Below are 22,488 nucleotides of genomic sequence, written 5' to 3'. Positions count from 1 at the left end.
TATTCGGCTACCGAGCTAGTGTGACCAACAAAATTAAGAAATAGGGTAATACTGAACAGCTGTTGTTTGTAAACAAAATAACAATAAACAAATATGAATTCAAATCAATTGGATTTTGGTGTTTTGTTTATGTATTTCGGCCCTAAGGAGCTGATTAAGAAATAGAAAACTGGGTCAAAATCAAAATAAAAATCAATCACAAATCATTTCAATGCCATTTTATGGAATTAAAATGCTCCTTGCGGGTCAAATCCTATATTATGGGCTTCGCCCTGACCGCACTAATTAATTTCAATTTATCCTCGCACGCCGAAAATTTTTCGGTCGGACAATTTTTTTCTTTCAAATTTTCCCTCCATGTTTTAGCTCTTCAAATAAATAAAATGATTTATTTCAAGACCCAAAATCAGCTGTTTATTTTTTTTGATCCGGCAACGCCATTCAATCGAAGACCTAAAATTTTTCTCAACTCAGTACCCGAAAAATTTAGAAGACCAAAAATTCTTCTTCTTTTTTTTTTTATACCGTTTTTTTTATATGGAGTTTGACAGCTGTCAGATTTTGAAGAGCGGATTTTCGTCAACTCAGTACTAGGCTTTATCGACTATCGCATCTTTAATGTTATGTATTCTTATTGATTCTTATGTTTGTTTCTGACACATACTTTTCTGCTTAAGTTTTAAGACAATATATAATAAATAAAAGCAATAAACAACCACATTTTTCTTTTTTATTTTTTAAATTCGAAATAAGTTTAAAAAGCAATAATTTATCAACACTGGTTTTTTGAATCAACGGCCACTCTAAATCTTGTGCAAGTGGCGCCCTCTTTCACGACGTGTAACGGTCGAATCTTTGAGAAAGCTTTTGAATTTTTTGAATTAAAAAATCCTTTAAATCAAAAATAAAACACTAATTAGTTTATAAAACCAAAAACTTGAAATGCTATTTCCCTCCAATTTCACAGTTTACCCAATTAACATCGTTTGGAGGCGCCTTTAAGCTGATACGCAATTCTCCGCTCCCATAAGCTTTTGGATTCTTGCTTACGGGGGATAGTTGCGATTTTCGTCCTAGGCTGGCTGGCGATTCTCTCGTTCTCATTCTCATTCGGTCTCTTGAAGGAATCGCACGTATTCTGAATACCGCGGAAAGCAAAGCAATCACAATCCCAATAAAAATCGAAGTGGCAGTGCTGAAAGCAAGTGGTAGATTGAAAAAGTGAAAAACTCTCAAGTTCTTGGTTTTTGTGGAAAGCGCAAAATTCGGAAAACTGTGCACAGTGGAGCGGTGTATCAGCGATTTAAAAGTAATTGCAAAATAAATGTGCGGAATTCGTTTTTGTGTTCGCTTGGGAAAAAAAAAAGAATGTGATATGCAAACTTCTACACTAACACGCACTCCCCTCCCACACACTTGAAAAAAGCTAGCGTGCTTGATATTTACAAAATAGTTGAGGAATGAGAAAGAACGTAATACCGAATACGGAAAACAGATAAGGGTTCCGGCTCCCCTTAGGATTTTCTCCCTTTTCCGTTTCCCGTAGGAGTTTCTCGGGAAAAAATCAATAAATTTTACATGCCGCACAGACACACAAACACACACACACCCACATGGGGGAAAGAACAAGAAGCAGCCTATCAAGAGAGCTGGAGAAGTAGGGGGAGCCTGCTCCCCATCTGAGAACACAGTGACGGTCATCCAGATATAAACAGAGAGGGGCGAATGGTCTTTAGGGAATAATTGAGAAATATATGATTATAATTTTAAAATATTGAATAAAAAACATTAAAGAAAAAATGCTTTAAATAAAATTTATTTTAAAATTTGGGTTTTTGCTTAAGTTTGATTTTTAAGACCATTCTTAAACTTACAATAGGTCGCGTTTCTTATCACATTCCTAACCTCATGCCTAGTATTGCGGCTTTAGGTTTTTTTTTTGTTGTTGCCCTGCCGCAAGCTGCTTGCTCTTGCCGCTGGGTAGTTCTCGCCTCAGCCTCAGCCACCTCCCCTTACACCGCTAAGTATATTCTTTATTTTTTCAACTCGTCGTTGACTATTTTATGGCCAGAGCTTCATTCCTGAATCTTGTTTTTGCTATTTACCCGCCCCTTTTGTCCTCCAGCTGCCACCATCCCCCATCGCTCCACTTACCATCATCACACCATACAGACATGTGCGATGCAGACCAGCTGCGTTTGCTCTTCTCCTGTTGTTCACTCCGCTTCAAGGTCAGAGTAAGGTTAGCTCCGCACCGCACCAGGCCATGGCAGTGATTTCTTCTCGGTAGCTCCACAATCAAGCCCCTCTTCCTCTTTCTCTTCTCAGGCGGCACAGTGGCAGCTGAAAAGCTGTAGCCACCGAAGGCCGCAAATTGTTTTGCCTAATGGTCGCATCAAAATTAATGACAGCTGTTGTGTCTTTGTAGTTGGGTATCCTTTTCTTTAGTGGGCTGTGTGGGAGGGCAATTTGGGGCTTGAATACGTCACTACACTGAGAAAAGATATTTTGGAAATAAAGGAAAATATATATTTATCAAAAAAGAGCTTAAATCAAACTTTGTCAGATTTTTCTTTTCTGATTTATTGATTATTTTATTGGAATGATTTTATTTGCGGTGTGCCCTTTGACATTTGGGGCTTTGACGTGGGTGTCAGCTTCCGAGCACTCTCCCTGGCTCTCTGATAAACTTGCTCTCTGCGGCATTTTTCTCTTTACATAACAGTTATGTAATCAGTTTGGCATTTCCTAGTTCCAAGCCGCCCCAAAGTTCTCGCCTCAATTGCACTTTCATTTAAAGGATAACGTTGGTGAGCTGCCTTTGTTTTATTGCCCATTTCTGTGTTTGCTCCTGTAAGTGTTTAAGTGTTTGTGTGTTCTATGTAGTACTATGTAGTACTTGGCAAGGATTGTGTTAAATTGGCTGAGCAAACGAGAAACAATGGGCTCAGGACTCGAAAAAGATGGGAAGAGATTTGCCCAAAAGTGTGTGAACTAAGGCCCCTCGAGCAGCTAAGTAGGTACAAAGCTCTCTTTAAGCCTATCAGGATATAAGCCTTTGCAAGACAAATAAAAAAAGCTAATAAAAATAACCTAGGTAGGGAGGCGAATATCTTTAAGGGACATGCCTTTGAATTAAATTCCTTAGCCCCTTTGCTGAAATTGGATACTCTACTTTGTGGTCTGAAAAATTTTGTTTAATGGTTCAGTGGTTTTACAAATGAAAAAAAAAAAAAACTTTAATTACGTAGCAGGGGAATATTAGGGACTTAAATAGGACTAATACTCTATTAGAGGTTTTTTTCTTAAGAAAGTATTTATTTTTTTAGACTTTCATAACTTTTATTAATTACCTATTGACTTTGTTCACTGACCCTTTGGCCAATTAAAATAAGCGTTGATTGATTTTCTATCATGAGGATTACCTGTGGCTGGTACTGATAAGCCCGGTCCCGAGGTCTCTTGTGAAAATATATGGCTATAATAAACAGAAGCACCCAGAACTGTGCTTCTGCCCATTCAAGTGACTCAGATCCCCCGCTGCAATTCACCTGGATGGGCCGGCCACTTGTTTACATAACTCTATAACTCTGGAATAGAAGGAAAGGGGATTTCAAGGGGCTAGACAACCTACCCCAAAAGTGCAACCGATCCCCGCCAGATACATACGTTCATTGGAAACTAATGTAAATTGCGACGTTGCTTGTTTATTGACTGTAAACTGTATTTGCCGCTTAATTAGTGGAATGGTAGTGGGGCATACGATATCCAAGGGGCGGCAGTGGGTGGTGGGAGGAGGACTGACCGCACCTAGGCCATAAATAGACAGACAGCTGCGATAAATTTCTTGCGACAGACAGGAATTTATGGAGAAAATAAGCTTAGACATTGGACACTTGGACATTTTTCCTCATTTTCCAGAAAATGAAATTCTGTAAAAACAAATTCAATACTTCTATAGACTTTTCTGAAGAAATAAAACTTTTAAAACTAATTGGAAACTAGATACTTTCAGCCATCTGGAATAAAACACCTTTTCGGATTCTGATAATTATTTCTTCATTAGCACCTCTAGAATAGAACTTTGGACCTTCAAGATTTCAAGTTTAATTAGTTACTAAAATATGTTACCTCTGAGTACACTACGTTTCAAATCTGTAATAACACTTCGGTTATCTCTACCGCCCAATCAAAGCTGAAGGCAGTTATCTGTTATTATTAAAGGAGTTATTGGACAAGGTTAATTATCGATTGGAGGGTATTATCAGCTCTTACAGCTCTGGCGCCCACTGTAGGGGTAGATAAAAAAAAAAAAACAGAATTCCCATAATTCTAATTTGCTCAAAGTAATTCCAAAGCGCAATAAAAAGCCAACCCAACCGCAAGACGCTCCGGGGAATCTCTAATTAAAAAGCAAAAAAGGCTATATAGACCTATATATGTAGGTAGTGGCGATAATGAAAACTAATTGTAACTATTTTTAAACCAATTGAGGTGGGTCCGCTCCCCTCCGGAGTGCCCCTTCGCGTCGGCCCACCGAGTGTTTCCCCAGCTGACTCAAGTGCACAGGTTGGAGGCCATAAAACAAAAGGGGTACCAATAAAGTTGGCCCCGACTGCCTCTGATAAGCGATATAGCCGGGTCAGATAATGCGCATTTATAATGCCAATAGACCCCCTCTATCCCCGTTAGCCCCCCTGAGATATTTCATATCGTAAATCGCTGGAATAAAAAGTTTATAGCGACGCCGGCGGCCGGCTACTGGTATTGGGAACAACCCAGAACTGATTTAAGAGACAGGAGAAAGGCTTTCGCTTTAGCCTAATGACTTTTCTATTGAGACGCGGAACCTGGCACCCATTAGGACCCCTAATTACCCTAGAGATAATGGCCTCGTGGCATGCCCCATCGCCTATCGTACTAACCACACGCAATGTTGTCGACGCACAATTTATTTATTCGTTTTGGCTTTTGGGGCTGTGGGGTTATTGAAACTTGTTGCCTGCTCTTGTTTACATTGCAGATATATATCTGAGGGGGGAGAGGAGGAGGATCTGTGGATGGGAATACATAGTAATATACACAGATATCCGATGTGGGCCACACGCGGCCGGCGCGTTTCGGACTTTGGTACGAGTATCATCATCATCCTCTCTCCCATTCACAGACCATTTCTATATATCTCACCGATCTATTCTCAGCTGGTTGGTCTGCAGACTTGTTTGCCAAATGCTATTTCTCTCAGAATGTCTCTTATTTTCTTAACTTCTCCTTAGCTGGAAGTCTAAATATTTACTTTGACTTCAGGGCAGAGTCTGGGAGTTCTGGTGCCTGGAACAGGGTGTCTCTTAACTCCCCAATACCCATTATCTCAAATTAATTCGATGAAATGTCACAGCAACTTGTAAATACCATTCAACACGTGATCAATAATACCTCAGGAATTTATGTTCGCAACGTATCTATATATCTAATATAGATAAGCTATATATGTATCCGCTTAGCTGGCATTATTCTGGCCAGAGTACACTGAAAATAGCATTCTATTATGACGCATTTGGGAAAGTTATGCAAGGAGACCGGCGGAAATGAGAGGAATTGTGAAAAGGAAATAATTGACGATAGTAGATAGTGCAGTTAGACTAAAAATAATACAAAAGATTAAATTTGTATACCCTTGCAGAGGGTATTATAATTTTGGTCTAATATGGACAAAAAATCTAAAAAATATTTTATCTCAAGATTTTGATGCAGAATGATGGAAAATCGATATAGAAATCGTTTAAGGTACTCCGCTTGAGAATCGGATGAGAATTTGTGAAGATATAGCCATCGCAGTGGACCCTATAGGGAAAAAACCCATTTTCAAGGGATCCCATCACGAAAAATGGACAAAAAATCTAAAAAATATTTTGTCTCGGGGTTTTGATGCAGAATGGTGGCAAATCGATATAGAAATCGTTTAAGGTACTCCGCTTGAGAATCGGATGAGAATTGGTGAAGATATAGCCATCGCAGTGAACCCTATAGAGAAAAACCCCATTTTCAAGGGATCCCATCACGAAAAATGGACAAAACTGAACTATTGGAAATGATGCTACTTTTGTGTTTTTGAAGATGGAAAGTTATTTGTTTAGTTTATTATGGGTCGTACCTTGTACCTACCAAATTTCATAAAAATCGGTCGTGCTGCCATATAACTAAACAATCGGAAAATGTATGTATTAGGTTAAACTACCAACTTTAGTATATTTTGAAGATAGAGCTTGGGACTTTGCGATAAATATCCAATTTTAACCGCAAGAGTATATAAATTCGGCTCCGCATTACTTTTCTTTCTTGTTATACCCTTGCAGAGGGTATTATAATTTTGTCCAAAAGTGTGCAACGCAGTGAAGGAGACATCTCCGACCCTATAAAGTATATATATTCTTGATCAGGATCACCTCCTGAGTTGATATGAGCATGTCCGTCTGTCCGTCTGTCCGTCTGTCCGTCTGTCTGTCTGTCTGTCCGTTTCTACGCGAACTAGTCTCTCAGTTTTAAAGCTATCGACTTGAAACTTTGCACACACCCTTCTTTCCTTTGCACGCAGTATATAAGTCGGAACGACCGGGATCGGTCGACTATATCCTATAGCTGCCGTATAACTGATTGATCGGAAATGGTATAACTTTGGTGTTTTTAAAGTTAGAAAGTTCTAATTTAACATGAGAGCTATTTTTGGCAAAACAATACGACGTGCCAAATTTCATAAGGATCGGCCGACTATATCCTATAGCTGTCATATAACTGAACGATCGGAAATGACCCAACTTTCGTGTTTTTGAAGATAGAATGCTGGAATTCCATACAGATTCTATTTTTGGTCAGTTGATCCAACCTACCAAATTTCATAAGGATCGGCCGACTATATCTTATAGCTGCCATATAACTGAACGATCAGAAATGGTATTTGGTGTTTAGTAAAAATAACAACTTTGTTTTTTTTGACGATAGAAGCTTGGGACTTTTTTTTAGATTTTGTAATTTAATTAATTGGTTTTATTATAATGTAATCATAAGGATCGGCCAACTAAATCCGATGTTTGCGATATATATCCGGTTTTAACTGCAAGGGTATATCAACTTCGGCTCCGCCCGAAGTTAGCTTTCCTTTCTTGTTTTATCATAATATTTTCTTAAAAATTTGCACAAGCTCTAATTTTTTTTATTTATTTTCTAAATACAAATTCTAGCACTTTATCTTTTCTGCAAAATATACAAAATGCTTCTAACCCATTGCCACTAGAGATATACGAAAAGATATGCCTTTTATTCAAGTCATGATTATGGAGTTTTATTGCGATCGTAAAAGTTACCGAAATTTGCTCTTTCTTATTGCGACTTAACGGAGTGGATGGGTCAAAACTTTTCCACTGAACATCGGACACTCGAACCAGATGGAATCTTAGTCCGCTGGTGGTCCATTGTCTGATCTATAATACCTATATATAGTACGTCACAATTTCGCATTTCACAAGTCACAACAAGAGCCTTATCGGTCCGGGATTGTATTACGCATGCAGCCAGAAATCGAACATGTGGGTATTTATAGCCCATTCCTCTCAATCACGCATGCAAATCGTGAAAAACGCCTTGCTCCCCAATGGAACGGAATGCCAGAAGGCTCTAGGGAGCTTCTGAATCCGAAAACCACCTTATAACCTACACCCCCAACTCCTCAAAAAACATAAAAAAGGTTCAGTGGGCCACTAGACTCCCGTGTTTGGGTCGTGAATGAATCTCTGGTCTTATCTGGGCTGTAGAATCGCCGGGGGGTTGGTGGTGGCGGTGGCGGCGGTGCCAAAAGTTTATTAACTTATTAATAAAAAAGTAAAGAAACGACCCAGACACTCGCCCGGCACATGTTAGACGCCTGATTCGAAAAAAACATGAAATTCGCATGTTGAAGATCGAAGGAAATAATTCCCATTAAATAATTTAAGAGTCTATTTTAAATTAGTTTCTTATCAAATAGGTTTTATGAGGGTTTCTAACTATAGTGAACAGTTTCATATAATATATTTAATATATTATTTTAATCTTCAAACTACCGAGTAAAAAACGAGTATACCCATTCCCCAGCAATAGAGAATCTATCTTATCGGTTGACAAAATTTCGGCACTTATCTGCGAGGTGCAGCCGGGGGAACCGGTTCCGATCCCCGCCGAATACCACACCTCCGGATCCTCTTGAGACTGCTAGAATGTGTCACCCGAAGATTGCGATGTGACGTGGTAGCCCCCGGCCGGCCGGCCAGATAATTCCGATCGCTCTCTGGGACTTTGAACCAAAACCAGCCTATGGGTATATTTCATTCGTCTGTGGGGCACAATAGAAAGTCTCCCCTCCGATAAGCTAGGGGGCAATCGAACCCATGAACTTGGCAATTGGAATCTAATACATAGTACCCCTTTGCATCTTATCAGGCCTCACCTTTTTTGATTGATTACTTTATTTCGGCCTAATTAAATGAATTCCACTATATTGTGGCTATTTTAGGCTACAAATAAAACGAGCTGCTAACTTTAATTAAATGCCAAACGCAATGGAAAATTTTGGAAAAAGAAAAAGAAAATGAGACCAGCATGATCATCTAATGGAGATTCTATTTATAAAGGAGCTCATAAACAGCAAAATGTATCTCAAAGATACATATTTTTGAATGCATTTCGGTGGTCAAAAGTTGAAAGACCCCATAGAGAGATATGTAAATTGATGATCGGATCTGTCAAGATCCTGAGATCTGAAGCTAAAATTATAATCCTAAAAAAACCTGTGCCTTTTACTAAAATATTCAAGAAAAACAGAATTTAATTTTGTTGTTTATTCGACATTTTTGAAATTGTTATTGCTCAATTTTATTGCAAGTATTTTGTTTTTGTTATTTAAAGCAATTGTGACGCCGTTTAATAGTTATAGACCCCGTACATATATAGAAATTATTCCACAGTTTGATAACGTTTAACGATTCCAAATCACAATTGTTCCTATTCCGATAAAACAATGTAAATATGGGGCGATTTTTTTTTTGCTGGAATCTCAAGGTTGAACCTCTGGATGCAACAACGATTGTTCAACCAGACTGTCAATCAATTGAATGATCGATCGATTGAGCGATCGTTTGTTGAAATGTCTATTTAAGGAACAATTTAGAAAACCCATTCAGGCAAAGAGGCTCTCAGTGGTGTTACGTAAATCAAGTCCAACTCTTGACAGATAAAGATTGACAATAAAATTACCTAATAAATTAAATATTAATTTTTTTTTATTTATGAAATTCTAAGGTGGAACTTTTGCATAAATGACACTGTAAATATTTTTTCTGATAAGCTGAAATTGCATTACATGATATTGATATTGATTCAGAATCAGAATCGGGAATCAGTATCAGGCGTCCGATTGCGTCGCCACCACCGAGAGGGCCGAGGAAGATAACTTTCCATATAGGCGCCCCATAGCTCCCCATAGAGCGAGAGTATCGCTGGGGAAAAGAGAGAGACCTGAGCGAGCACAAGCTGGCGGGGATTGAGTGCGATCTTTGGGGGGTTCTAGGTGCTGGGCAGCTCCACTGGCGCTCATTCGCTTGCGAGCAGCCGTCAGTGTCGCGTGTGCCAACAGCGAGAAAAGAAATTGCAGAAAAATATCTGCCAGTGTAGACAAGTACGTGTGTGTGGGTGTGTGTGTAAAAATAGTGCAAATACGCCAGCGACACAAAATAACTGAATATCGTGCAAAAAATCATTTTCAAGTGCAATCCAAAAAGATTTAAATTTTAAAATAAAATTTTTTAATTTTTTTACAGAAAGCAACAAATAAAAAAACTGTATCAAGTGTGCTAATTAAAGCTGAAAAAGTACTGTTATTCGGTTAACTGTGAAACTGTAAACGGTGTGAACACGCAAATCTCAAAGCCATAAACTAAAAACCAGAAACTAGAAACTAGAAACTAGAAACCGAGTGAAAATCAAATTAGATCGCGAGAGACTTTCAGCAAGTGCAACGGTAACAACATATAATGGCACCAACAATCACTGACAATTGCGAATTTGAATGTGCAACTGCAACTGTTGAGGCAACAACAACTTCGATTAGCGGCGATTTCGATTTTGAAAATTCTGCGGCAGCCATCATCGGCAGTGACAGCGGCAACGGCAGCAACTTCGAATCGAATGAATTGCATTTGAACGGCCAGCAGGATCATCAGGATCAGAATGTCCAGCAGGATGAGGAGCAGGGACAGCAGCAGAAGCAGATGCCATGGGAGGCACCTGGTAAACAGGGACTGTACGATCCCCAGAACGAGCACGAGGCCTGTGGTGTCGGTTTCATCGTGGCCATCGATGGAAAGCGCTCTCACAAGGTAAAGATCCTTTTCTTAAACAAGGATATCAAAATCCTTCATTTTTTTTAAATATTTTTAAGCCAAAATTTCTGCCAGAAATGTCCTTAAATTTTCAAAAATTTTAGATATTTCTGTTTTTAAAAAACTTTTAAGATGCAACAAAGCCTTTAAATTTTTAATTTTTGTTGCTGAAACTTAATTTAATAGAACCCCTTTTTAACAACCTCTATCTATCCAATCTCCTCCAGATTCTACGTGATGCCCAGACCCTCTCAGAACGGATGAATCATCGCGGTGCCTGTGCCTGCGACAATGACACTGGTGATGGTGCTGGCGTTTTGGCTTCCATTCCTCACGGACTCTATGCCAAGGCCCTGTAAGTTCCACCTAAAAAAACTACTATATATTTATGTGTGTATTTTTTATATATAGTGTAAACAAAATATATATATGCTTATATATGCCGGTTCCTCTGGCGCCGTAGCCATTTACACGGGATCTGTCTAGGGGGGGGGGGGGGGGGAAGAGACCTGACATCGGAACGATATCGGGGCGATCTCGTGCGCGAAATACGAAAATAACTCAAAGCTGCTGCTGTGTCGTTTGTCGCTGTCTATCAGTTTAAATATACTCTTTTAGAAAAAAAGTTTTCAGATTTTATTAACAAAGTTGCTAAAAATAAATAAAAGCTAGCAGAAATAGTTTTAAATTGGAAATACCTTAGTTAATAAAGGAAGTGTCGAGAAGGAAGCTTAGAATCATAGCAATTAATAGAATATCTTTGGATAGATCCTCTCCAAAGTCCTTGATATTATCTATAGGGAAGTTTAAACTATCTTTAGAACTAAGTTTTGATTAAATAATTTAATTAGTTTATGAAGTAAAACTGATATAATATTCTCAAATAAGCAAACTTGACCTTACCACGCAACCTTCAGTTCCTGAAAACTTATCTCTATTAACCACACTTGAGCATATTATCTAAACAATTTTATTACAGGCAGAAAATATTAGGATAAGACTATTATTTGCACTTTTGCTTAACTAGCATTATTTAATCACACAGTTCAATAGTCAACAGCCTCAATAAAGTATTATGACAGCCCCAGAACACGTAACAATTTCAATTGAGATTTATTGCCAGTTCTCAGCTACTGAATGCAAACAATGTATGAATGACTTTCAATGCACGTGTTAACTTTATAATGATTATTTTTCGAAATTAAAGACCTTATCGGGAAAGAGTATTTCACTCAATGGATCATTTCCCGATGGCTATACATCATTGGACTTAGAATCGCAAAGTACTGTGAAGAGACGTTCGTCTAGCATGTCAAAAATAGTACACTGTTGAGATGAAGCACATCCACAGATCCACCGAGATATATCCCCCAACCACGGTCAGGTACACATAGATATATAGTCTAGTACTTGTCCGTATGTATGTACCTGGGTATTTGCGTACCAACACCGGATCCGACAATTCAACATCTGCTCTCTGCTCCCGTCCAACGATTTCTGTTTTCTGTTTATTTTGTCAGCATTTTGGCACGGTTTTTGTTTTCGTCACGCTTTGACCAGAATCGGTTCATACGTATATTTCTATATAGTATATATATTTAATAGGCTCTACTATAGAGCTCTATGGAGGGAGAAAGTTTCACTTGGATTGGAGGCCATTCAGAGGCAATTACTTTGCGCGAAATATTCCATTCCACAATATAACATAATAATTTAGACAGAGTATCCATTTAACTGGACTATGCCAAATGGAAAAACACGGCAAGGTCTCCTGCCCAGACCCAGTAACCAGATGTGCATAGTAATGAGGTTCTAAGTGAAGAACAATTTGGGAATTTCACCAGTTGGTGCTCGATTTCAAAGAATTAACTGCTAATAGAGCTTCATAAAGCCTTTAGGGTAGGTCAATTATATCACTTAATATTTATAAAAGTCTAGCAATCTAGAGAGATTGTGGTGACCAGTTTAATAAGGTTAACTGATTTAAATCAATGCCAAGCTCAATAACACAGCCTTTCAATCATCGTAAAATAGCTTAAAAAATATATTTAAAAATTTTCAATAGAGCTCTATTGATTTTATGGCCGGGTAGGCCCTTTGAGAGGGCAGTTCCCTAACCCCAGCTAATAAAAATGACACTGCCCAATCGATTTACAACTCGGTGTGCTAATCAATGGCGCGAATTTGCAACTATTTGCTAAGTAATTAGTGGCCCAGCTGTCTAATATATAGTGGGTATATGGAAAAAGTATATGCGATTGATGGATGGATCATTAAATGGCGTAATGTCGCACGACAGACCATAAATCCAGTTCAATTATCATCTAGCCGGGGACTTAATTGATATGTCGGAGAGGGTTTTGGGTATCGGGGGTTATGGGGATTTCGGTCAATGGGTTCTATCGAGAGCTAGGAAATTGTGAAATACTTTGCATGTCCAGGGGAACAAGCTCTAGACACGCACGTGCCGAGCCGGCTTGAGATTGCGATCTGGGAGAGCAACAAGTCGGCGAATGCCAAGTTCAAGGACCCCTCCAAGTCTTGGACTAATTGCGAAATTATGGGAAAGCACTTAGGCGGTTCGAGCACTCAAATCGAGTGGAATACTGCGACGTAATAAGAACAAGCTTCGCTTACAGATCAATCTCAGTAGCACTGCGAGAAAAAATCCAAAAGATAGCTCAGTTTCAGGGTATGGGACTACCAAAGTTTTCTTTTTTATTCTCAGTGCACCAATATGCATGCCAGAATGAGAAAAACAGGTGGCGGTTCGAGGAACGATTCATGCGAATCGTCTGGCCCAGGGGAGTGGAGTGTCGGGCCTGGGAGGTGGATGGGTTTCTGATGGCTGGACCGCTGACAGCTTCTAGAGAGATGCTGATAAGGTGCGACATGCGGCGGACTTGTTTCGTCACTCGCCCTGAATGGATTCTCACTGAATCCGAATCCGAATGGCGCGATGAATGAAATGACTGAAAAAAAAACTGAACCGGGCGCGCCGGATTCAATTGCAACAAATGGAAACCTGACTATGAGCGACTTAATGGCGCATTAAGCTCAAGATTTTATTACGCGGGGGACTTATGGGGTGGGTTGGGTTTGCACCCAACTAATGCGACATTGCTGTGACCCGATGGAGAAAACCAGATATAATCTATACTTTCCAAGATCTTTAAAACATTTGGATTACAAGACTTTCCTTTCTTTGTAAAATTTCAGAGCCAAGCAGGGTGTAACCTTGCCGGAATTGGGTGACTATGCCACGGGCATCTTCTACCTGGATGAGGCGCAGCACGCCGCCGCCGAGAAGGAGTTCGATGCTCTGGCCAAGAGCCTGGGTCTCGATGTGATCGCCTGGCGCACGGTTCCAGCCAACCAGGCGGCCATTGGTGGGGTGGCCCGCAAATCGGAGCCCCTGTCCCGTCAGGTGTTTGTCCGTCGGCCGGCCGGAAGCGACGAAAAGTCCTTCGAACGGCAGGTTTTCGTCCTGCGAAAGAGGGCCAGCCACGAGCTGACCAAGCCAGGCAGGCGCTTCTACATCTGCTCGATGTCCGACCGCACGGTGGTGTACAAGGGTCTGTTCACCTCCGACCAGTTGTGGGAGTATTACACGGACCTCAAGGACCCGGAGTTCGAGACGTACCTGGCCCTGGTCCACACGCGCTTCTCCACCAACACCTTCCCCAGCTGGGAGCGCGCCCATCCTCTGCGAGTCCTGGCCCACAACGGTGAGATCAACACTCTCCGGGGCAACGTGAACCTGATGAAGGCCCGTGAGGGTGTGATGCAGTCCGATCTATTCGGAGATCAGCTGAAGAAGCTCTACCCTGTGGTGGAACCGAATCTCTCCGACTCGGGCAGCTTCGACTGTGTCCTGGAGTTCATCACCATGGCCAGCGAGCGTTCGCTCCCGGAATCAGTGATGACCATGGTGCCGGAGGCGTGGCAGAACGACAAGACCATGCCGCAGGAGAAGCGCGACTTCTACCAGTGGGCCGCCTGTGTGATGGAGCCCTGGGACGGACCGGCCCTGATCAGCTTCACCGACGGCCGATACATCGGTGCCGTGCTGGACCGGAACGGCCTGCGTCCGTCGCGCTTCTATGTCACCAAGGAGAACGTGCTGGTCATGGCCTCCGAGGTGGGAGTGTACGACGTCGACCCCTCGCAGGTGACTCTGAAGAGCCGCTTGAAGCCCGGCCGGATGCTGCTGGTGGACACCAAGGAGCAGAAGCTCATCCAGGACATTGAGCTGAAGTCGCAGATAGCCAAGTCGAGGCCCCATTCCGAGTGGCTGCAGCAGAAGGTGAGTTAACTAGAAGAATGGGTCCAACCTTTAAGCACACTGATCATGCTCACAGCCTCGAATCCCACTAATCATCTCAAGACACAAACAGCTCATCTCCAGACACGAAATTGCGAGAAAAATATTTAAAAAAAACTAATCCTGAAAATTGTATTTGGTCTAAATTATTCCATTCTCTCTCTCACGCTATCCCCTAATCTCAATCTCTGTGTATATGTGTGTTAATTGAGGGACTAATGCAGATGGTGAGTTAACAAAATCCCTAAAGGTTGTCCTAGGTCCTGGCATGGCCCTTGGCCAGCCCCGAGTAGTCCTTTGAGTTGCGTTCCGTTGCCAAGTTTCATTTTGCATGTCCTTTTGGTTGCCTTTGATTCTCCTTCATTGGGCCACTCTCTAATAACCTCTCCCGCTCCCAAACAGATCACTCTGGACGAGATTCGCAATGCGAATGTCCTGAACACTCCTCCCGTGGATGAGCTGGCCAAGCTGCCCGCCTCTCAGCGGGGCATCTTCGATCCAAGGCTCTCGCTCTTCGGCTACACTACGGAAACGGTCAACATGCTACTCATTCCGATGTTCAAGAACAAGTAGGTTATCCTTGACACTATAACCCTTCAGGACTAAACATTTGGACTTACAGGAAGGAAGCCCTGGGCTCCATGGGCAACGATGCCCCATTGGCCTGTCTGTCGACCTTCCAGCCGATCCCGTACGAGTATTTCAAGCAACTGTTCGCCCAGGTGACCAATCCGCCCATCGATCCATTCCGCGAGAAGGTGGTCATGTCGATGCAGTGCCCCATCGGACCGGAGGCCAATATCCTCCAGCCGTCGGCGCAGCAGGTGCACCGCATTTGGCTGCCCAATCCCATACTGAGCATTCCAGACACCCAGCTGCTCAAGCGGAACACGCACCGCGGCTGGAAAACCAAAGTCCTGGACATCACATTCCAGTTCAACGAGGGCGTCCAGGGCTACCTGGACTGCATCGATCGTGTGTGTCGCGAAGGTGCTGCGGCCGCCCAGGCCGGCTACCAGCTCCTGGTGGTCTCCGATCGTGGGGCAGGAACCGGTGGCAAGGTGGCTGTTTCCGCCCTGCTTGCCCTGGGTGCACTGCATCACCACTTGATCGAGACGCTGCAGCGCATGAAGGTCGGTATTGTGGTGGAGACGGCCGAGGCCCGAGAGGTCCATCACATTTGCGTCCTCCTCGGCTACGGAGCGGATGCCATTTGTCCGTATTTGGCCTTCGAACTGGCCCAGGCGCTGAGGGACGACGGCGTCATTGGTCCGGAGGTGAACGACAAGCAGATCTATGCCGCCTACGCCCAGGCCATTGATACAGGCATTGCCAAGGTGATGGCCAAAATGGGCATCAGTACCCTGCAGTCCTACAAGAGCGCCCAGATCTTCGAGGCCGTCGGCTTGGGTACCGAACTGGTCGCCAAGTGCTTCCGCGGCACCCAGAGTCGCATCGGCGGCGTTACCCTGGAAATCCTAGCCAAGGAGGGGCTGGACCGCTACCAGCTGACCTATGGCAAGACCTCGCCGGACACTCGCATCCTGCGGAACCCAGGACAGTACCACTGGCGTCACGGTGGCGAGGCTCACATCAACGAGCCCTCCTCCATTGGCAGTCTGCAGGAAGCGGCGGTCAACAAGAACCTCGACGCTTTCGAGGCCTTCAAGAAGACCACCCTGGACAGCGTGAAGAAGTGCGCCCTGCGTGGCCAGTTGGAGTTCGTGACCGACCGCCAGAAGATTGATATTTCCGAGGTGGAGCCGGCCAGCGAGATTGTCAAGCGGTAGGTTTGATTACCAAACGTTAACTATTATTTTCAAATTGGTTTCCTTTTAAAGATTTGCCACTGGAGCCATGAGCTTTGGCAGCATCTCCCTGGAGGCCCATCAGACTCTATCCATTACCATGAACCGTATTGGCGGCAAGAGCAACACCGGAGAAGGTGGCGAGGACTCCGATCGTTATTTGAGTAAGATATTCCCCTGAAAAGAATAGACCATGTCTAAGTCCATTTCAACCTTTAGATCAGGATCCCAACAACAGCCGTCGTTCGGCCATCAAGCAGGTGGCTTCCGGTCGCTTTGGTGTCACGGCCTCCTACCTGGCCAATGCCGATGATCTGCAGATCAAGATGGCCCAGGGCGCCAAGCCCGGAGAGGGCGGCGAGCTGCCCGGCTACAAGGTCACCAAGGACATTGCCAAGACCCGTAAATCCGTGCCGGGTGTGGGTCTGATTTCGCCACCACCCCATCACGATATCTACTCGATCGAGGACTTGGCTGAGCTGATCTACGATCTGAAGTGCTCGAACCCCAATGCCCGGATCAGTGTCAAGCTGGTGTCCGAAGTGGGTGTTGGTGTTGTGGCTTCCGGAGTGGCCAAGGTGAGTGGCTAGAGAGTTTTAAAAAGGAAGATACTTAGAAGACTCTTTCCAATCTAGGGCAAAGCCGAACACATTGTAATTTCGGGACATGATGGCGGTACTGGAGCCAGCTCATGGACTGGCATTAAGAACGCCGGATTACCGTGGGAGCTGGGTGTGGCCGAAACCCACCAGGTGCTGGTGTTGAACAATCTCCGATCACGGTAAGTTTCCGACCAGGAGAAGCCGCCATATCCGCTCTCTCCTCTTGTTTGTTGTTACTAATCATGAACCGATACATTACTGAAAGTGCCTGGTTATCCAGATGACAGCGTTGGAAAACCTGTTCAGAACATGTATTCCCCAAATAAGCAGAGATCGATCCTCGAGATTGATCATCGGAAAGTTGGGCTGATCCCCCAAAACACAACCCCATTGAAACTCCTCGATACATGTGGCCAGTGGGCAGTGGGCAGGAGGACATTGACAAGGCGGACGAGGAGGGTGAGCAAAGAATCGCAAATGATCCTCCAGAGCACTCAGAACCTCACAACTGATCCTTGAATGTGAAGGAAACTGATCCACCAAGATGGAGACCAATTATGGACTGAAACCAATGGGTGGTGTCCTCGAAAGTGGGCAGATACCGCTCTTCCTGATACCGATTTCCACTGCCAGTCGCTCCGGTCCACTCGCTCTACTCCACTCCACTCAACTCCACTCACTCGCTCACTCGATCACGATCCACGTCGCGCTGTGCTCCATTCGTAATTTCTTCTCATTACATTAATTTTTGCTCCAAGTTGGGTTTGCTAACATTGCCTTCCTTTCTATGTCGTGTCTTCCCACTCTAATCGGTCTGGAAATGGATCTGCTACCGCTACTGATCGGGATTGGTCTGGATTTCCTATTTGATTCCCCTTCATCTTTACCAGAGTGATTGTCCAAGCCGATGGACAGCTGCGTACAGGATTCGATGTGGTGGTCGCTGCTCTGCTGGGTGCCGATGAGTTTGGATTCAGTACAGCTCCTCTTATTGTGATGGGTAGGTTATATTTCAAGGATCTTAGTTGTAGTATTGATTACCTTCTCTTCCAGGCTGCACCATGATGCGCAAGTGTCACCTGAACACTTGTCCAGTGGGCATTGCCACCCAGGATCCAGTGCTGCGCAAGAAGTTCACTGGCAAACCGGAGCATGTCATCAACTTCTTCTTCATGTTGGCGGAGGACGTATGTTTCTATTCAATTTTTCCCCTTCATCCATGTCTAACACACTCCTCTACCCATGTCCTTTAGATCCGTAAAATCATGGCTGGCTTGGGCATCCGCAAGTTCCAGGATCTCATTGGTCGCACCGACTTCCTTCGCATTGCCAGCCAACGCGAGGCCAAGGCCAGCAACCTGGACCTGAAGCTGCTCCTGCAGCCGGCTTTAGAGCTCCGCCCTGGAACCAACATCGTTGGTGGCTCCGTCAAGCAGGACTTCCAGTTGGAGAAGCGTTCCGACAACCAACTTATCGCCAAGGCTCAGCAAATCTTCAGCGGAGCCGACGACAACGTTACCGTCAAGATGCGCATCCACAACGAGGAGAGGGCCTTTGGATCCACCCTGAGCTACCACATTGCATGGTGGGTTTTAATGTAATTTTCACCCAATAGTTCCTAGATGGATTATCCTTTTTTTTTGCAGCAAATATGGAGAAGCTGGTCTGCCCTCGGGCAAAAGCATCGACATCTTCCTGGAGGGCTCCGCCGGCCAGAGCTTCTGCGCCTTCCTGGCCCGTGGCGTGAACGTGACCCTCAAGGGCGATGCCAACGATTATGTCGGCAAGGGCCTGTGCGGAGGCAATGTGGTCATCACTCCCCCGGACACCGCTCCCTTCGAATCGCACCTGAACGTCATTGTGGGCAACGTCTGCCTTTACGGAGCCACCGAGGGAACCGCCTACTTCCGCGGTATTGCCGCCGAGCGCTTCTGCGTGAGGAACTCCGGCGTCACGGCCGTGGTAGAAGGTGTGGGTGACCACGGTTGCGAGTACATGACTGGAGGACTAGTGGTCATCCTGGGTCTGACTGGACGTAACTTTGCCGCCGGCATGTCGGGAGGTATTGCCTATGTCTACGACATCGATGGCTCCTTCAAGCCCAAAGTAAATCCGGAGAGTGTGGAGCTGCTGCCGCTCGAGAGCGACAAGGATGTGCAGCTGGTGAAGACGCTGCTGGCTGACTTTATCGAGAAAACCGGGTCCAAGGTAGCCAAGGAGTTGCTTGCCAACTGGGCCCTGGCCCAGTCCAAGTTCGTCAAGGTCTTCCCTTACGAATACCAAAAGGCTTTGAAGGATCTGGCCGAACAGGAGGCCGTTGAGCAACCGCTGAAGACCTCAGCCATCGAAAATGGAAACGGCAAGCACGAGCCGCACATCAAGGACATCGAAGAGGCCATCCAGGACGTGGCACTGGAGCAGAAGCGTGCCGAGCGAGTGCTGGACAAGACCCGTGGTTTCGTCAAGTACAAGAGGGAGTCGGCTCCCTACCGCGATGCCGGGGACCGTCAGAAGGATTGGGACGAGGTCTACAACTTCCCGCACGTGCGCAAGAACCTAAAGGTCCAGGCCGCTCGCTGCATGGAGTGCGGTGTTCCGTTCTGCCAATCCAACTCCACTGGCTGTCCGCTGGGCAACATCATTCCCAAGTGGAACGACCTCGTCTTCCACGGCGAGTGGCAGGAGGCTCTGCGCCAGCTGCTGCAGACCAATAACTTCCCGGAGTTCACGGGCCGTGTGTGCCCGGCTCCTTGCGAGGGTTCCTGTGTGCTGGGCATTTCCGAACCGGCTGTGACCATCAAGAACATCGAGTGCGCCATCATCGACCATGCCTTCGAGCAGGGCTGGATCAAGCCGGAGATACCCGAGGTGCGCACCGGCAAGCGGGTGGCCATTGTGGGATCCGGTCCCTCCGGCCTTGCTGCCTCCCAGCAGCTGAACCGCGCCGGGCACTTTGTCACGGTCTTCGAGCGCAACGACCGCGTTGGCGGTCTCCTGCAATACGGCATTCCTACGATGAAACTGTCCAAGGAGGTGGTCAAGCGGCGGGTGGACCTCATGGCGGACGAGGGCATTGAGTTCCGCACAAACGTACATGTGGGCAAGGACCTTAAGGCGGAGCAGCTGCTGAACGAGTAAGTACATCAAGGATTCTCGGGTGAAGTCTTGACTAACTTTGAAAACTTCCTTTCAGATATGATGCCGTCTTGCTGACCACTGGATCCACCTGGCCGCGTGACTTGCCATTGGCGAACCGCGATCTCAAGGGCATCCACTTCGCCATGGAGTTCCTCGAGGCCCAGCAGAAGAAGCAGCTGGGCGGCAAGCAGGACATCATCTCGGCGGCGGGCAAGGATGTGATCATAATCGGAGGCGGCGACACTGGCTGCGATTGCATTGCCACCTCGCTGCGTCAGGGCGCCAAGAGCATCACTACCTTTGAGATTCTCCCAGAACCGCCACAGAAGCGCGCCGAGGACAATCCATGGCCCCAGTGGCCAAAGGTCTTCCGCGTCGATTATGGCCACGAGGAGGTGAAACTGAAGTGGGGAAAGGACCCTCGCCAGTACTGCACCACCACCAAGGAGTTCATCGGCGAGAACGGCACCATTAAGGGCGTCAACACCGTTGAGGTGGAGTGGACCAAGACGGAGACGGGTCAGTGGCGTATGCAGGAAGTGGCTGGTTCCGAGAAATACTTCCCTGCCGATCTGATCCTGCTGGCCATGGGCTTCCTGGGACCCGAGAAGACAGTGCCCGGCGAGCTCGGCCTGGATCTTGATCCGCGCGGAAACATCAAGGCCTGCAACGGACAGTATGGCACCTCGAACTCCAAGGTCTTCGCGGCAGGAGGTAAGTTTTGGGATAATCGTTATCCTTTCAGGATCTTCTCTGATTCTCTATGGTTATCCTTTGCTTTCAGATTGCCGGCGTGGCCAGTCGCTGGTCGTCTGGGCCATAACCGAAGGTCGTCAGGCTGCCCGCCAGGTGGACTCCTATCTGACCGGCCGACCCAGTGGGCTACCAGGACCCGGCGGTGTTGTCGGGACATCCTAAGCTGGATAGCCGATAAACCCGAGCAGCTATTATCAAGTTTTGTGTGCGTGCATCGTCCTTAGCCCATAGAGCGAACTTCTTTACCGATTTGCAATTTTGTGATTTTTATTTTCGCGATTTTAGTTTAGTTTACACTAAAAAAAAAAGACTTGAGTTTTTTTTTACACACCAAACCAAAAAAATAACGAAACACCTTTCATTTAGTTTTATTTTCATCGCAAGGCTGGGAATTAAAGTTTGTTTTCTATTTTTTTTTGGTTTCATCGGTGAGTCGAAATGCCCTCCATAGGATGATGCTGCGGCAGAAGTCAATTAAGAGTGCAAAAAAGTGCTGATGGCAGCCAATCGAATACTTCTATATACATGAACTTATATCTTTAAAGAATTTGAATATCCAACCAAGAAAAATCTAAGGACAATAACTAGAAATTTACCGTTATCGTTAAAGCGAAAAAAAATTAAAAATTAATTAACTGAACATACATATTTAGAGAATGCTTATTTTCAATGTTGTTCGACTTGTGTTGCCTGTTCTCTGAATACAAAATATATTATTATGTGAAAATTGGTATGCTGATCTCCACCTCCTATATAGTAATATATACGATATAGCGTATATGGACAGACAAATGTATTACACTCGGCCAATATCGAACCGCATTTTTTTAGATGTTGTTTGTGTGTTTTTAACTGCATTCGACCGTTAATCGCAGAAGTACCTAAGTGGCTAATTGTTAAAAATCGAAATGTGCTCTTCGGACGTTATATGTATGAAAAATACAACTATTTATACAAATGAAATATTTAACCCAACTGTATACCCTTATACATACTTCTATATATGAATATATTTATGTGCAAGTATTTGATGAAATAAATATTCAAAATTAACAAAATTGTTTTGTATTTTATGTAAAACCCGCAGATTAAAATAAGTTCTAAATGGACAGTATTTGATGGTTACAATTTAAGCATACTGCATACATACTTTCGTCACCTACGTAAAAAGTGATGTTAAAAAAAACAAACAGATTTTATACTAAAAAAAAAAATTAGGGGATGTTATTGGATCAAAAATTCAAAAGATTCAATACTGAAATTCACAATAGACCTATTTAGTTTTAAAAATTAGTTAAACAAGCTTTTTTTATTGTTAACCATAATTTATAATTTGGATTTTATTTTCGACCATTTTTGACATTCGGCAACATTTTGCAGTCAAATAATACAAATTAAAGCAAGGTAAAAATAATATAAGTTAAAACAAATTGTAGTTTTTAAATTTTAAG

At 44.3% G+C, this 22,488-nt stretch overlaps 1 protein-coding gene across 5 annotated transcripts; it reads left to right on the top strand.

Moving 5' to 3' along the window:
* Nucleotides 1–1,100: 1,100 nt before the first annotated feature.
* On the top strand, nt 1,101–22,095 carry LOC108119114 (uncharacterized). Of its 5 annotated transcripts, none has more exons than XM_070279426.1 (15): nt 1,101–1,309; nt 9,849–10,406; nt 10,637–10,764; nt 13,629–14,715; nt 15,136–15,302; nt 15,356–16,519; nt 16,575–16,705; nt 16,761–17,119; nt 17,177–17,322; nt 18,034–18,143; nt 18,197–18,330; nt 18,397–18,728; nt 18,790–20,277; nt 20,337–20,995; nt 21,066–22,095. In XM_070279426.1, the coding sequence occupies exons 2-15, from the start codon at nt 10,062–10,064 to the stop codon at nt 21,197–21,199; spliced, it is 6,384 nt and encodes a 2,127-aa protein (XP_070135527.1). In that variant the 5' UTR covers nt 1,101–1,309; nt 9,849–10,061; the 3' UTR covers nt 21,200–22,095. The 5 variants fall into 5 exon arrangements, 3 of the variants coding, with proteins under 3 accessions (XP_070135527.1, XP_070135526.1, XP_070135528.1); XM_070279425.1 differs by lacking the exon at nt 1,101–1,309 and adding an exon at nt 9,613–9,706; XM_070279427.1 differs by lacking the exon at nt 1,101–1,309 and adding an exon at nt 9,636–9,720.
* Nucleotides 22,096–22,488: the final 393 nt, after the last annotated feature.

This window comes from Drosophila bipectinata, chromosome 3L (genome assembly GCF_030179905.1).
Source record: "Drosophila bipectinata strain 14024-0381.07 chromosome 3L, DbipHiC1v2, whole genome shotgun sequence".
Taxonomy (NCBI): domain Eukaryota; kingdom Metazoa; phylum Arthropoda; class Insecta; order Diptera; family Drosophilidae; genus Drosophila; species Drosophila bipectinata.
This window is presented reverse-complemented; position numbering and strand designations above follow the sequence as displayed.

Coding starts and splice junctions, on each gene's coding strand:
- LOC108119114 (XM_070279426.1), top strand. CDS start 10,062: ATGGCACCAACAATCACTGACAATTGCGAATTTGAATGTGCAACTGCA. Junction 10,407..10,636: donor ATGGAAAGCGCTCTCACAAG/GTAAAGATCCTT, acceptor AATCTCCTCCAG/ATTCTACGTGATGCCCAGAC. Junction 18,331..18,396: donor TCTTCATGTTGGCGGAGGAC/GTATGTTTCTAT, acceptor CATGTCCTTTAG/ATCCGTAAAATCATGGCTGG.